The sequence below is a fragment of the Camelina sativa genome, chromosome 18 (genome assembly GCF_000633955.1).
Source record: "Camelina sativa cultivar DH55 chromosome 18, Cs, whole genome shotgun sequence".
NCBI classification, from domain to species: Eukaryota; Viridiplantae; Streptophyta; class Magnoliopsida; order Brassicales; family Brassicaceae; genus Camelina; species Camelina sativa.
Window position 1 is genome coordinate 14,701,585 of NC_025702.1, and position 16,528 is coordinate 14,718,112.

Below are 16,528 nucleotides of genomic sequence, written 5' to 3' on the forward strand. Positions count from 1 at the left end.
AAAAAAAAAAAAAAAAAAAAAAAAAAATCACCCTTTTTCAGTACAAAGTGAGACCAAAATCTCAATCTAACAAAACAACTACAGAAAGCATTGGACTCACGGCTTTATGGATATGCATATCAGATTCATCAGCATCACTTCCCGTAGAGTACCATCCCAGAATGTAAAAGTCAGGGAACACCTTCTTGTCTAATCAAACAAGAACACCACATAAATCAAAATAATCAAGCACAATTCAAACTCAAAACACCAATAAAACTCTTCATCTACACTTGATTCTACAATTGCAGCATATAATTAAGAGAAGAAAAAAAAAGAGGGAGAGTAAGTAGTGAGCTTACAGAGCTCTTGCTTCTTCTCGAGGAACGATCTATCAAGGGTTTGAGTCGAAGGATCATATAAAAGCTCGAAACTGTTGAAGATCTCAACGGTACGACCTCTCTGGACACCGATCACACATCCGTAAACCCTAGGGTTCTGCTGGATCAATGCTTCGCCGTTGTTTGAGCCATGACCGCTAGCGCAGACTGAAGCAGGAGGATTGAGCTGAGTCTTAACCCTAGTGTAGTGATCCGATACGTTTACGATTACCAAAGGATGCAGCTTGAAGGTTAAACCGCTTGTTGACGAACGTGCCATTTTCGATCTCTCTCTCTCGATGAATTTTTTGTTTTTGGTTTCAAGTTTTTTTTTTTTTTTTGTTCTTTATCTAATATAAACCAATACGAATTCGGATCCTATAACTCGGGTCCTTGAGACATTAAACCGGGTCAACTTATTGGATATTGAGTTTTTCCCGTATGGGCCGAGCTTATACAAGTGGGAATTATAAGCATTATGGGCCGAGCATACACGTGCAACTCACGTGATGCTTGTCCTGCAAAGTGATACAAGACTAAAAAACAAATTCTACCTTCGTTTGTAACGATTGGATAAGAAGATAAAATTCAGTTTTCAAAAAAAATACAGATAAAAAATGTTTAAAATACAGATATTATACATAAAATTCTCTCTTTTTTTTTTTTAAATACAGTGTTTTTATTTTTTTTCACAATAAGAAAAAAAAAAACAAAAATGTGTTGGTGAGCCTAAAAATGTGTGTGGTGTGGATAATAAGTATATAAGAAATAATAAAAATACGCAAATAAAATTATAATTTGTTTTTGACTAAAACACAGCAAACAAAAAAAAAACACCGCCACGAGACGAGACAACATATAGATTGGGATTTTTTGGGAGGTGATGATCCACTCAGGAGGTCGGAGTAAACCATACTAATACCCTCGACGACGGTGGTTGCGACGGAGTTATAGATAAAGCGTTGGAAACATGGCGATGAGAGACCTTGTTAACGGCGGAGCCGCCTGTGCGGTTCCTGGTTCTTCTTCTTCTTCTAATCCTCTCGGAGCTCTTACCAACGCCCTACTTGGTTCATCTTCCAAAACTCAGGTTAGCTTCCTGATCATACCGTATTGAATTTGAAGTCTCCTGATTTCAATTCTCTCGAATTCGCAGTAGATCTCTTTTTTTTTTTCGTGGGGTTTTAATATTTTTCTGTGAAATTCAAAATGTTGATTTGATGATTGATGGATTTGGTGTGTAGGAAAGGCTCAAGGAGATACCTAATGCTAACCGTTCAGGTCCTGGGCCACAATTTTACTCTGAAGATCAACATATAAGGTCACTTCCTGGTTCTGAGTTAGATCAACCTGGTCTGCAACCGGGTGCTCAGGTTATTGCTGTGTAAAAGTTTTGTTTTTTTACTGACTGTGACTGAATAGACTTAGTAACGGCTGGTGGGTTTTGCCAATTTTATCATTAGGGGGCAGAGTTCTTTCGTAGCTTCCGCTCTGTAGATCAAAATGGTCTGGGTGCTGCTTGGGATGAGGTACAACAAGGTGTACCTATGCCTCCTATGGGACCTATGTATGAGCCAGTTCAGCCTACATTTGAAGGTTTTTGATTTGACTTCGCTCGGACTTTCTTTACCACTTTTTATTTAATGCCGGATTCAAAGCAGATAGATATTGTGGTTTTGATGTTGAAGAAATGGTGATATTGTTTTTCACTCATTCATATTCAACCGAGAAGTACACAACATTATTTTGTAGGAAGAAAAGTTAACACTGAAATTGTTATTAGTAGTTTAGAATATCGACATGCCATATAGCATGGTCATTATTGATGAAACTTCTTCTCTATACACTCCTGTTTCTTCCGGATGGCTCGTTGAATATTCATAGCTCCGTCTTAGATGTATAGCAAATGTCTAGTGAGGCGTTCTCTTGTGCTTGCTTGATTTTTTTTTTTTTTTTTTCACATTGCTTGTATATTGCAGGACCTCCACAGAGAGTTTTGTCAAACTTTTTGCATTCATTTGTTGAGAGTAGCCGTGGTGGTATTCCGTTTCGTCCAGCACCTGTTCCAATTCTGGGATTGTCACAAAGTGACAAACAATGTATACGTGATCGTAGTAGCATAATGGCCCGGCATTTTTTTGCCGATAGAGGAGAGGAGTTTATCAATTCTCAGGTTTTCCGTTTATCTGATAGTTTTCCGTAGCAGCATCATTGTGTTATATGCATTCAACTTAGGTTTTAAGGGTCGAGTATATATGCTTCATATTTTGGTCTTTAATTATTCATGCCCATCGCTTTGTTGAAATGAAGATCTATTCAATTATATAGACAAGTGAAATAACAATAAACATTTGGTCCGCCCCTCCTTGATCTTAGATTTACATCAAAATGTAACATTTTGGAATGGCAACAGATGTAACACTATCACATTTCAGAATCATCTGTGGTTCAGGGCTTTAGTTTATTGCTGTTGTTTTACTTGGTAAATTTTTCCTGTCTAGTATGGATTTTGTTGAGACCATTCTAGCTATGCAGTATGGTTAAGCCTTTTATGCTGCTATTGACCTAAGCATTTTTCTCTTCTCCTTTAATTATCTTTGCTCTTCTCTTCTCCATTTCTTCGGCTGAATATTTTATTCTACATTGTTTTTCAAGGTAAACGCATTATTGTCATCTTTAGATATCGACGAGGGTATACAAGCTAGAGGTCATGTTCCCGGGAGATTTCAGGAGCTAGATAATTACTGGAATGAGTCTCAAGCTGTTGTGAAACCTAACTTACATCCTGCTGACAGTTGGGGGGATGAATTTAACCAACATGGGACGTATCATGGTGGTCCTGATTCATGGGTCCAGTCTTTTGAGAAGCAACATGGTGTGAATGGGTGGGCCACTGAGTTTGAGCAGGTACTTCTAGCATAAGCTATATGATAGAAAAAATTTCCTTCAGTTGTTTGAAAACTTCTCTTTGATTGTCCATGCCAAACATATGTTTGATAAGCTTTCAATGAATATCATGACAAATATAGGGCATTTATTTTGGTGTAGCGTAGGATTTGATTTAGATCGTCCCTAGGGTTCAAAAGACGAAAGCCTGAATCTGTTGTGAATTTTTAGTGCTGTATTAGTCGTCAGTGTTTGACTCACATTTTATATGCCAGCAACTCGGTTCTATGATAATTTATCATGTTCTTCTGAGTATATATGGTGCCTCATCTTTTTTTATTTTCTTGAACTTTTTAAAGGGTCAATCTCAATTGATGTCAAACCAAATGAGAAGTATGGATATGCAAAATATGGCTGCAATGGAGCAGACTCGTAAGCTTGCGCATACACTATCTCAGGATGGGAATCCTAAATTTCAGGTCAGCGTAGCCGAGCATAAATAATTTATGTGCTTTCAAATTGAATTTCTTCATTTCTAAACAGCCGTTGATAGTATTATCAATCGCTCAGGCTGCAGTAAATTGTACTGTTGGACGACATATCTTTTTTTCTGGGCTGTTCTAATCAGTTATGGACTTATGGCCATTGCTGAGATCTTTTACTGCAGATAGAAAATGTTTTTGTTGGGCTTATGTGCTAGAATTTGATGGTTTCTTTAATTATATCACAAAATTGTATTATGCTTTTCTTCTTGACTTCATGTGCGGGTTGTTCTCCTGAGATTTATGTAAAAGCTTGGCAAAATGTTTGGTGAATGCAGAATTCAAGATTCCTTCAATTTGTCTCAAAGATGAGCCGCGGTGAGCTTATTATTAATGAGAATCAGGTCAAGCAAGCGTCAGCCCCCGGGGAATGGGCTACAGAATATGAACAGCAGTATCTGGGGCCACCAAGTTGGGCTGATCAATTCGCAAATGAGAAAGTATGTACTTATATAATTAAGTATCTGTGCACTTTAGGGTCTTACTTAGCCACTTTAGCATGCTAATGTAATTGATCTATTGCTATGCCTTTGTCTTGATTGCCTTTTTGAAGCTCATGATGATAGGTTTAGTAATTTTGATGACTTTGTATTAGTAACGTCTTTATAGTGGAAAGGCTTCCGTTTAGATCTTTCTTTGCACATTTTCCAGTGATTCCTTATAGTTACATAATATGAAGTCCTGCCATGGTAGAAAGTATATTGGCAACGTATCATCTCTTTTTTTCTTTTTCTTGTATAAGAAGCATCTAAAATAAGCTTATAATTTGGTGGGTTACAGCTTGCACGTGGACCAGAACAGTGGGCCGATGAGTTTGCTTCCGGGAGAGGACAGCAAGAATCAGCGGAAGACCAATGGGTTAATGAGTTTTCGAAGTTGAATGTTGATGACTGGATAGATGAATTTGCTGAAGGGCCCGTGGGTGATAGTTCAGCTGATGCATGGGCAAATGCTTATGATGAGTAAGTCCATTATTCTCTAACTGATCTATTATAAGTTCTCTTTTTTTTTCGTTCTGCTTGTCCATTCTGTAATCGTTGAGGGGGTGGGTTAGTGCAGACACGATGGAATTTTTTTAACTTATTTCTTACTTTCACCTCTCTGCATTTCTCTCTGGTTCCTTAATGCTTGCTTAGACGAACATTTTGCAACTATGCAGTTCTTTGTTATTTCTACATACCAGGTTTTTATATTTAACATTCGTGTTTCACCTGTTTGGTCAAGAGATTATTTATGATAAACTCCTAAATTATATCTGTGGGGTCGGAAAATGTTTATCCAAGATGCATCTTCGACTTTCAAGTTCATCTAACAAAATCTGTGGCTCTCTAGGTTTCTGAGTGAGAAAAATGCTGGAAAACAAACCAGTGGTGTCTACGTCTTCTCTGACATGAATCCTTATGTGGGTCACCCTGAACCCATGAAAGAAGGGCAGGAATTGTTTCGAAAAGGACTTCTGAGTGAAGCGGCGCTTGCTCTAGAAGCGGAGGTTATGAAAAACCCTGAGAATGCTGAAGGTTGGAGATTACTTGGGGTCACACATGCAGAGAACGATGATGATCAACAGGTTAGTCATATTTATTTTACGTTAACAATTAATCACCTATACTTGTCAAAAAGAAGAGATTATTATTACGCAATTCGTTTCTCAAAAAAACATCATTGTGGATGCACAGGCCATAGCTGCAATGATGCGTGCACAGGAGGCCGATCCCACAAATCTAGAGGTGCTTCTTGCGCTTGGTGTGAGTCATACCAACGGTCAGTACTTCCTATGTAGCAATATGTGCTTTTTTGGTCTTGTGTCATGTTGCTCAATATGGAATGCATACATTCTTTGGAATTAGATAGGTAATTAATATCTTGTTCTCTGTAATTACAGAGTTGGAGCAAGCAACTGCTTTGAAATATTTATATGGATGGCTGCGAAATCACCCAAAATATGGAGCAATTGCGCCTCCAGAGCTAGCTGATTCTCTATACCATGCTGATGTAAGTGCTCTTTCTCTTCTAAATACTCCACAGTTGATACTCAGTGGTTTGTATTGAAACTCCAATTGCTTATCTATGTGTAAACAGATTGCTAGATTATTCAATGAAGCTTCTCAGATGCATCCTGAGGATGCTGATGTGCATATAGTGTTAGGTGTGCTCTACAATCTGTCGAGGGATTTTGATAAAGCCATTACTTCCTTCCAAACAGCATTACAACTAAAACCAAACGATTATTCTCTGTGGAATAAGCTCGGTGCAACACAAGCCAACAGTGTCCAGAGTGCTGATGCCATATCTGCTTATCAACAGGTACTGCTCTAAGCACGGGAACCAAAACTTCTCTAGGTTTCATCTTTCTGTTTCTTTCTGACTGTGTTTNCATTCTTTGGAATTAGATAGGTAATTAATATCTTGTTCTCTGTAATTACAGAGTTGGAGCAAGCAACTGCTTTGAAATATTTATATGGATGGCTGCGAAATCACCCAAAATATGGAGCAATTGCGCCTCCAGAGCTAGCTGATTCTCTATACCATGCTGATGTAAGTGCTCTTTCTCTTCTAAATACTCCACAGTTGATACTCAGTGGTTTGTATTGAAACTCCAATTGCTTATCTATGTGTAAACAGATTGCTAGATTATTCAATGAAGCTTCTCAGATGCATCCTGAGGATGCTGATGTGCATATAGTGTTAGGTGTGCTCTACAATCTGTCGAGGGATTTTGATAAAGCCATTACTTCCTTCCAAACAGCATTACAACTAAAACCAAACGATTATTCTCTGTGGAATAAGCTCGGTGCAACACAAGCCAACAGTGTCCAGAGTGCTGATGCCATATCTGCTTATCAACAGGTACTGCTCTAAGCACGGGAACCAAAACTTCTCTAGGTTTCATCTTTCTGTTTCTTTCTGACTGTGTTTTTGTACTTGCAGGCTCTAGATTTGAAGCCTAATTATGTTCGTGCATGGGCAAACATGGGAATCAGTTATGCAAATCAGGTTTGAGTTCGGTCTCTGTTTCTTGTTTGATAATACTTGACAACTTAAAAAGTACTGAGATTGAGGATGCTATTGTGTTTGTAATTGTAACAGGGGATGTACAAAGAATCAATCCCGTATTATGTCCGTGCCCTTGCGATGAATCCTAAAGCTGATAACGCATGGCAATACTTGAGGCTCTCGTTAAGGTACGTATAAAAAACTCGTGAACATTATTCTCCGGTGTGAATTGTTTCAAAGTGAGTTGAAATTTTGGTTCTTTTGTTAAAAAATTTCTGCAGTTGTGCCTCAAGGCAAGACCTGATCGAAGCCTGCGAGTCGAGGAACCTCGATCTCTTGCAGAAAGAATTCCCGCTTTGAGTAGACAAGGCAGCTGATTCAAATCCTACCCTGAGATCGATCGTTTACAACCGAAGTGGCCAGATGTGAAAATCTTACAATTAAGTAACATCATTTTTTTAGTTTTGTAAAAGTAGACTATAAATTTAAAAATATAAACCTTGGGTTGAAATAAATAAAATTATTCTCGTAAAATGTTGCAATATGGAACTGATTCGTTCATGATGCATTGTATAATGTATAGTAGTAACTTGTTCCTCTTCACCGGAGAGACGCTAGTATTACACTGATTTTAGAATTTAGACGTGAAGTGACACTTTATGCTCTGTTTCAGTACAACACTAATCTGAAGATATGGTCCCAAAGCCAAAATTGTTGGAACATAAAATGATGTACCTGTACGGGTCTTCAATCATGGAATGATGATGTCTATGCACGCTAATCGCTAGTGATTGTCTTAAAGTATGTATGGGTTACCTAATTGCATATTTAAAACGCTATGCATTAGACCTAAATTAGCTGCCACGCACTGAAAACTCTGATGAACACCGCAAAAACGTGCAAATAATATAAAAGTGACATATGTTTTAATAGAGACGAGTGTGTGTTTCTTCTCTAAAGTGGTGAATGAGATAGCGAACCCTAAGAGTATAAAAACCTAATCATCTAAATCAATTAGTAAAAAGCTGGCAATGAAGAGAATATACATAGATAAATTGTATATATATTTGGTTTCCATGAATCGCGAAGACGTCGATCTATATTAGTTAATTACGTTTGTATTAATTAACTTAATTATGTTTGTGTTTTATAGCTGACGGGTAATTCGAATGATATGTATGTTGCGAGAGATCCCTACTCATGAGATCGTTATTCGTTCTTTTCACTTCATTTTATAGGTTGCATACTATGAATCCTATGAATCCTATGAACAGAATTGAGAACGATGTCACGAGGGATACCATGTACAGACTATGGTCTATATACTAGTGTACTTTTGAGCGTACAGTATTAAACATTAAACACCATAAAAAATACCGTTTTTCTATATTAGTTTTTTAAATAATATATATTTTGGATGATGTAGCATAGCAATATATATAATCATAAAAAATAAAATGATTTTTAATGTTATAGAGACACATCATTGGCTTTCCGACATTTTGGTATTGAGAAAAAAGCGGAAAAAGATAAGAGAACGATGGACTATGCAGAATCCTCAGATCTTAACTTCGTTATTTTTAGTGTCTTTCTTCACGAGAGGGAAAGAAAAATTAATTATGGTACTTTGTGGAGAGAAAATATCGTTTTCGAGTGATTTTCTAGACAGCAAATTCAGTTTCTATCGAAATTTCAAAAGACAAACCATGAAAAGAATTTACAAATGATGATTTCTTTTTATTAAATTAGAATCTAAGATTAAATAAAAATTAGGGAATTTTTCTTCTAAAAAAGTAAAAATATATACATTTAGTTTAATATAAAGTAGAAATGTATACATGATTAGATAAAGTCTCATGACATAGTGGTTTCTAATCACTCGCGAACAAAAATTTACTTTTATCGGCCTGTGTATTTATGACACTTGAACCCGCAAAATATTTCAGAGAAACCGTACTTGTTAAGTGTTTTTTTTTGTACACTTTTTTGTCAACTGGAATTATATTAGATTAATGATGCTTTTTACATAATCTTCACCTCACACCCCAAAACATATTGGGTTGTTTCTACATTAAGGCTATTGTTAGACTAACAATGCCTATACAAAAAATATGCTCCATTCCTTGAGCCATATTAGCAAAAACTTAAATTCAAACATATGTCACAAGACTTTCTTCTGTAAATAACCCTTCAAGCCATGAGGGATAACTCATTGCAACATATGATTGCAATCTGCCTTCTTGTGTGACACTATTTGTAATGAACATATGATTGCAATCTGCCTTCTTGTGTGACACTATTTGTAATCATCATAGCTCCTCTGTTGGAAGATAAGTTTTCCAAAAAGAATTTCCAATCCTTAAAATACCTTCGCATAAAGGATTTACCTTACAAAAAATATGCTCCATTCCTTGAGCCATATTAGCAAAAACTTAAATTCAAACATATGTCACAAGACTTTCTTCTGTAAATAACCCTTCAAGCCATGAGGGATAACTCATTGCAACATATGATTGCAATCTGCCTTCTTGTGTGACACTATTTGTAATGAACATATGATTGCAATCTGCCTTCTTGTGTGACACTATTTGTAATCATCATAGCTCCTCTGTTGGAAGATAAGTTTTCCATAAAGAATTTCCAATCCTTAAAATACCTTCGCATACGTCAAAATCATCCTTACTTTTTTGAACTAATTCCTCATGAGAAAGGATTTACCTTCAAAGGAAGTTGAGTTGCGGTTTTTCCAAATCCTCCATAAGATCCAAGGAAAAATTTTCCTTGTGATTTCTGGCCACTGATGATTCTTCAGGTTTTGCAGCAGGTAATGCACATTAGAGAAAACCGAACCCTCATGGAAACCTTGCTCTGGAGATGGTATCCCCGATACAGCCCAAATATGTCGAGAAAAAGAGCAAGAGAAGAGTACATGATTAAGTGACTCCCCTTCCACTCCACAAATTTGACAGATATCATCTATATTCATCCCTCTCTTTTTCAAAGCTGACGAGACAGGTAGGGCACCAGACAAAATTTTCCACAGGAAAACTTTAATCTTAGGATCAGATTGCACTGCCCACACTTGAACTTTTAACGGGTTCGTAGAAGGTTGTTGGTTCGCTTCCAACCTCACTTGAGCATTACAAGATTGAGAGACTAGCCAGTATGCCGATTTCACCACTTTTATTGTATTTCCACGAATAGAAGTCTTCCACCCCAGTGACTGGTTTGATTTGCCTAATTCTCTGGACATCGGCTGGAAGAAATGGTGGTCCAGTGTCTCTGAATCCCAATCTCTTTTTTCCAAATCAAACAACTCAGAGATTCTAAGATCATGATTAAAAGTGTCCGTCATTCTCCAAGGAGCTCTCATTCCCTCATCTTCGATCCACTCATCTAACCAAACTTTGAAGGTCTAACCATTACCAATGTTTTTGACTAGGCCTTGACTCAAGAGATCTCGGCCATGGAGGATGCTTCTCCACGCATATGAAGGACATGAACCAAGGGGAGCATTCAAGAAATCACCTTTAGGAAAATACCTACTCTTCATGATCTGAGCAAATATACAATCCGGATATTGAAGGATCCTCCAAGCTTGTTTGGCTAAAAGAGCCTGATTGAAGGAGGGGATATCTCTGAAGCCCAAGCCTCCTTGATCCTTTGACAAACACAGTTTTTCCCAACTTTGCCAGTGGATGCCTTTTGTGTGTTCTGCATTACTCCACCAAAAGTCAGTCATTGCACTGGCTAAGGTATCACAAGTCGTTTTTGGCAGTTTAAATCACGACATGACAAAAATAGGCATGGCTAAGGCAACCGATTTCAACAAGACTTCCTTCCGTCCTTGCGAAAGAAACCTAGAATACCAACAAGAGAGTTTTGTTTTCAAACTATCCTTTATGTAACTTAAGAGTTCAACCTTTGAGCCACTAAAACTTTAAGGCATACCCAGATAAGTCCCTGCTCCTCCTTCTCTAAAGATTCCCATCAAAGTTTGGATTTCAGTTTTCACCTCCGAGTTTACTTTTGAGCCAAATGTGATTGACGACTTGTTCAAGTTGATGGTTTGACCAGTAGTCGCACCATATTTAGCTAAAGCATCTTGAAGGAATGATATTTGCTCCATATTTGCCTTGCACATGAATAGGCTATCATCCGCAAATAGCAGGTGATGGACTTCAGGACCATCCTCTGAGAATTTTATTCCTTGAATCTTTCCTTCCTCTTGTCCTTGATTCAATAAATACGTAAGGCCTTCCGTACAAAGCACAAAGAGAAATGGAGATAGAGAATCCCCATGTCTCAAACCTCACTGTGGAGTGATCATACCATATGGTTGGTCATTGATAAGGACCGAGAATGTAACCGTCGAAATGCAAAGCATGATCCATTCGACCCACCTCATGTGAAAACCCATGGCCCGAAGTAATGTTCTTATGTAACTCCACTCTACACGTTCATATGCTTTAGACATATCAGTTTTGACTGTTACAAACTGAGAGGATATATCCTTGTGTGACTTCAGACTATGTATAGCTTCATGAGCTACCATAATACTATCGGTTATCAGTCTCTCTGCTACAAAGGCTGACTGATTTGTGGAGCCAATAATCGGGAGCAGTGGTTGCATTCTCGACACCAAAATCTTCGATATCACCTTATAGAGAACCGAGCAAAGGCTCATTGGACGTAAGTCACTCATTTCAACAGGTTGCTGAATTTTTGGAAGAAGACAAAGGTGGGTGTAGTTCCAATCCACTGGGAACACCCCATCTTCAAAAAAAGCCTGAATTTCTTTTATCACCTGAGCTCCAACTATTTCCCAGTACTTCTAGAAGAACATTGCTGTCATACCGTCTGAAACTAAAGCACTCGTGGAATCAATAGAGAAAACCGCTTCTCTGATCTCTTCCACCGTGATTTGTCCCATCAAACCATTGTTCATCTCCTCTGTAACTTTTGCAGGGAACCCAGAGAACCAATGATGAAACGACTGAGGGTTAGAAGACTTGAAAAGGTTAGTAAAATAATCTGATGCGACTTCCCTTTTAGCTGCTTCAGATTTCTTGATAACTCCTTTTGTATCTCTCAGTTGTTCAATTCTTTTTCTGGCTCTGTTTCCTTTTACTGCACCATGGAAATACTTCGAGTTTCTGTTTCCCGACCTTAACCATTTCTTCTGACTTTTTTGTCTCCAATATAGCTCTTCATTGTGGTAAGCTTTAGCCAATTCTTTTTGTAACACATGCACTTGCTGCAAATTAGGCCATCTTTGCGACTGGACTCTTTCTAGAGCTACTTCACACTGGTGGATTCTGTTCTTTGAATTCATGTTAGTTTTTGTTTTCCATGAACTCAAAGCCTTTCTACAATCTCTCAGTCTTTGTGAAACTGAGAACCCACCATGAGCTATACCCGGATTCCAAGCTTTTCGGATAGCTACTTTAACCTCAGCCTTCTTGAGAAATCTTTTGTCAAAACGAAACTGAACTCTATAAGACTCCTGAGATGACATAAGGCTAAGCTTCACTGGTCTATGATCAGAACCTCTCATATCCATAAAAGCCTGGTTGGATGCAGGAAAGGCCTCATTCCAAGCTTTATTCCCAAATGCTCTGTCTAATCTGCATTGGATCCAATGCTCTCCTCTTCTTCCAGCCCAAGTGAATTTATTCCCACTACTGGTCAACTCCATCAACCCACAAGTCTCTAACATCTCATAGAAGGATTTGAAAAAGGAATCTGGTCTTCTCGGACCACCTATCTTTTCTCCATTATGTAGAATGGCATTGAAGTCTCCTACCATGCACCATCTATCTTTTCTTCCCACTCCCCATCTTGAAATTCTTTCCCACACTACATTTCTCATACTACTATCTGGGTCACCATATACACACGTGAGGAAGAAGTTTGAAGCTCCAAACTGGACCTGTACATCGATCAAATTCTTATCCTCAAATAGAAAGTCTAACTGTACAATATTTTTCCACAACAGAGCTAGTCCACCACATTTCCCAACCGGCTCTACTGTAAACAGTCTATCATACCCCAAAAGACATTGAATATCAAACAATCTATCTCTACTCTGCATTGTCTCAATCAGAAACAGAATCTCAGGGAAATGTTTTTGACGCATTTCCTTGAGACGGGGAATGACCAAGTCTTGAGACCGTCCCAAGCCTTGGCAATTACAACTGATGAGGCTCATTAACCATAGGGCGATCCCTCATTTGGGATCACCTTAAAAGGGTTTAGCTTTGACTGTTTAACAGTGCTAGTTCCTTCCTCTTCTGCTTTTCTTTTTTCTTTTACACCTCTCTCCAGATTAATCTGAACCAACTGATTCTTTATCGGATTTTTTGAATCTTTAACCTTTGCTTTTCTAAGCCGAGAAGGTTCTCTTTTCCTACCAGGAGGTTTTTTGGAGTAGATCCGGAGGAACCCGCTTCAAAGAAGCCAGAACAATAACCCGTAACTCTATCCTGAAAAGGTTGAGATAAAGCCAGAAACTCCCCTAGATCCTTATTCCCTTCCTGACTGAGAGATTGTCTTAACCAAGGCCTATTGACATTCAAACCTTCAGCTGCTCCAATAGTGAAAATCGGGTTCTCCAAGACTTTTGTTACATTAGGAATATGCATGACTTCATCAAAACCAAAAACTACGCATTTGTCCTTATTGACATCGTAGTGAACAACAGGAGCAGATTCCATTCTCAAAACCGTTTTTTTGGCAATGGGATCTTTCTCCACTTCATCCACTGATTTCCTTATCTTGTCTGCTTTGATGACTTTATCTTCATTTGTATTAACTAAAAGATACTACCTCATACCATCTAAAACCCTTAGCTGCTATTCTTTGACGACCAGTTGCAGGATCCACCCCCACTTGATCTTCTCTCAGAATACCAAATAAGGGATCTGATTCTTTCAGGAACAACGGTTTCGAGAGCTTAGGGACAAGAGTACCCTGCTTACGAGCATCTGCTGCATCTTGTCTCTGTTTCACAAGGATAGGACACTGATCCCTTTCGTGTGTTAATCTTTGGCACTCAAAGCATCTTTTTTGAATTCATTCATACTGAAACCGCACAGTTGTCAACCCGCCTTTAGGTATTCTAACTTCTTTGGATCTGCGCAAAGGTCTTGAGACATCGAAGAGGACTTTTACTCTTACAAACTCTTGAACTTGAGGTTTATCTGGGTCGAAAGCCACTTCTTTGACTTCACCTAACAATTCTCCCAAGGCAGTGATGGCTTTGATAGTGTAATAATTGACGGGTAGGTTCCAAATCTGAACCCAAACTGGGATGAACTGGAGGTAGTTAGCAGGTGGATGTTCATACCACCTATCCACTGCCAAGGACCAGTCATTATAAGTGTGAGCTCCTTGAGCTAACACTTCCAGTAGGTCATGTTCCAAATTGAAGATGAACTGAATTCTTTCTCTGGATAACGCCACTCCCCTCATCCTTCCAGGCTTTTGCCATTTGCGTGGCATGTCCCTGATTAAGTTTTTCATTGGTTGGCAAGCCGGGTTCAGCGTTCTCCCAATGAGACTAATTGAATTCCTCTCCACAGACATAAATTCTGGAAGATCCGGCATCTCAAACGGAACATCCTCTTCCTCTTCCAAAGACATCACCATTAACGCCCTATCCATAGCCGAAGACATGATAAACAGCGACAGAGACTCCTTACTATCGCTCAATACCTGCTCAATACCTACTACTTATCAATACTCGGAACAGATAAAGAGGATTGACCGAAGAAACAGCAAGATCTGGAGATTCACGAAAAAAACCCAGAAAATAAGAACTTTCACTCTAAAACTTTTACCAAGAGCAAAGATTTCTCGAAAAAGTATACTAGAATGTGATAAACAGGTACTTGTGGCTAAAAGGGAAAGTGTTTTCCAGTCGTCCCAAACCTCAGAAAACCTTATTCATTATTACCCTTCAATTCCTCCTTCTTGAGAGCTACATATATATAAAGATATATATATGTTCGTTGGTCAATTTTTAAAGTTGACATTTGATCATCTAGTGCAGCTGGATAGTAACATCTTGTTTAAACAAACTTCTTTACCCTTTAATAACATCTTCTTTTGTAAAGATGAATAGTAAAATTAGTTTAAAGGAGTTTGTTTCTCTAGACATATGTCCTTGTTAACTTCGGTTTGAGAATGCATTGTTTTCTGTTATTAAAGGGTAAAGTCAATGCATTGTGCAAGCTTTTACCGTTACGAAATAGCTATATATTTTTGTTGTATTTATAATTGAGTTGACAAATAAAGTCAATAATGTTCAAAATTTATTTTCTAGGAGATTAATGTTTTCTAATCTTACAAATGATGAAATATTAAAATTTAATTAAATTAGAATATAAGATTAAAAAACAAAAGTTGTCGTTCCAAAATGTTTCTAAAAACTATCTCCCAATTGAAAATCCTGCTATTCGAGATTCGGCCAAATTTAATAAATCTGTTGTGAATCCTTATCGTCTACCTGAATGGACGTGTTTTGATGGAAAAAAATGGATTCACCTAAACTGTTTAAGGTGATGATGTCTTCTATGGACGACGGTGCACCTTATGCTAATGGATGAAACGGATAAATATACATCATAGCAAAAAGTCACATTTGACTGTAGATTCGTGAAAAAACAAAACTTAAAAAAGAAAATGATGAAGAGTTCCTTTAAAATAAATTCACTGTAGTAGTTTAGGTTTACAAAAATATAAAATAGATATGTACACATGATTTTGATCATAAACATTGTAGCAACTATATATGAATATTTTTTTTAACGTAGGAAGTAATACTCGAACGTATAGAGGAGCCGACGCGTGGAATGAATATTAGATTCTCTATGGGCCTAATATAATAAGACCATAGAGGTAACACTCATTAAAACTAGGAAGAAAGGAGAAGGTAGGGGACCATAAACATAGTGTAAATAATAATAGGATACATCTTTATATAAGACGTAGCAGAAGCTAAGTAGCTAACAAGCTTGGCCTTTGAGTGGAAAGAGACGTCATGTATTTTCAAATCATCGAAGAATTGGCTTGTACGAAAATAGGGTCTCTCGGATATCACAAGTTCACAACGATATGTCATCGTCCCAAACCTAAGAAACCCTTATTCATTACTAGTTACTACCCGTTCCTCCCTATTGAGAGCTACATATATAATATATTGATGTACGTGGTCAATTTTTTTTAGTTGACATTTTATATATAGTTCTGGAAAGAAAAAAAATCAATGGGGGTGATGATTAGTAAAATTATCTGACTCCCTACAGCATTTTTTGCAAAATTGTATATATGATCATTTCACTACCCAAAAAACAAATTAATATTATGACCAAAAATTGTGATCATTTGTTTGTGACGATTTACATACAAAACTATGACGTATTTATTTGGTCATAAATACGTTACCATTTAACCAAATATTTATTTATTTTGACTATTGTATTGGTAATAATATTCAATTTTCATTGTAGCGTGTATATAAACTTGTTTTAGTGCTATCTTTAGGGTATTTCTCGATATATATTCTCTCTTCTCTGGAATGGAACTATAGGTTTTCTGACCAAACTTTCACCAAATTAACTAACGGAATTCACACAAATCTTAACGGAATTAAGTAGCTAGCTGTTCCAATAGTTAATAGCCAATGAGAGCAGATCACGATAACTATAGTATAGTAGTCTTACAGTATATTACTTCTGACCAATT

The 16,528-nt window shown here is 37.5% G+C and overlaps 2 protein-coding genes across 2 annotated transcripts in view; one reads left to right on the plus strand and one right to left on the minus strand.

The window, feature by feature from the left end:
* The window catches only part of LOC104761685 (COP9 signalosome complex subunit 6a), a 2,752-nt gene extending 2,069 nt beyond the window's left edge, over nucleotides 1–683 (minus strand). Inside the window, exons 1-2 of the mRNA XM_010484800.2 lie at nucleotides 342–683; nucleotides 101–189 (exon numbers count right to left, since the gene is read on the minus strand). Coding sequence (XP_010483102.1) covers nucleotides 101–189; nucleotides 342–639 — 387 coding nt within the window. The 5' untranslated portion in view covers nucleotides 640–683. The remainder of the gene's footprint in view (nucleotides 1–100; nucleotides 190–341) is intronic.
* LOC104761686 (peroxisome biogenesis protein 5) lies at nucleotides 1,164–7,342 on the plus strand. The gene is made up of 15 exons (XM_010484801.2): nucleotides 1,164–1,449; nucleotides 1,604–1,732; nucleotides 1,823–1,955; nucleotides 2,339–2,532; nucleotides 3,015–3,266; nucleotides 3,605–3,724; nucleotides 4,066–4,227; nucleotides 4,568–4,749; nucleotides 5,120–5,354; nucleotides 5,464–5,548; nucleotides 5,670–5,779; nucleotides 5,867–6,091; nucleotides 6,716–6,781; nucleotides 6,875–6,969; nucleotides 7,063–7,342. The coding sequence occupies exons 1-15, from the start codon at nucleotides 1,330–1,332 to the stop codon at nucleotides 7,139–7,141; spliced, it is 2,187 nt and encodes a 728-aa protein (XP_010483103.1). The 5' UTR covers nucleotides 1,164–1,329; the 3' UTR covers nucleotides 7,142–7,342.

Coding starts and splice junctions, on each gene's coding strand:
- LOC104761686 (XM_010484801.2), top strand. CDS start 1,330: ATGGCGATGAGAGACCTTGTTAACGGCGGAGCCGCCTGTGCGGTTCCT. Junction 1,450..1,603: donor GTTCATCTTCCAAAACTCAG/GTTAGCTTCCTG, acceptor TTTGGTGTGTAG/GAAAGGCTCAAGGAGATACC. Junction 2,533..3,014: donor AGGAGTTTATCAATTCTCAG/GTTTTCCGTTTA, acceptor TTGTTTTTCAAG/GTAAACGCATTATTGTCATC.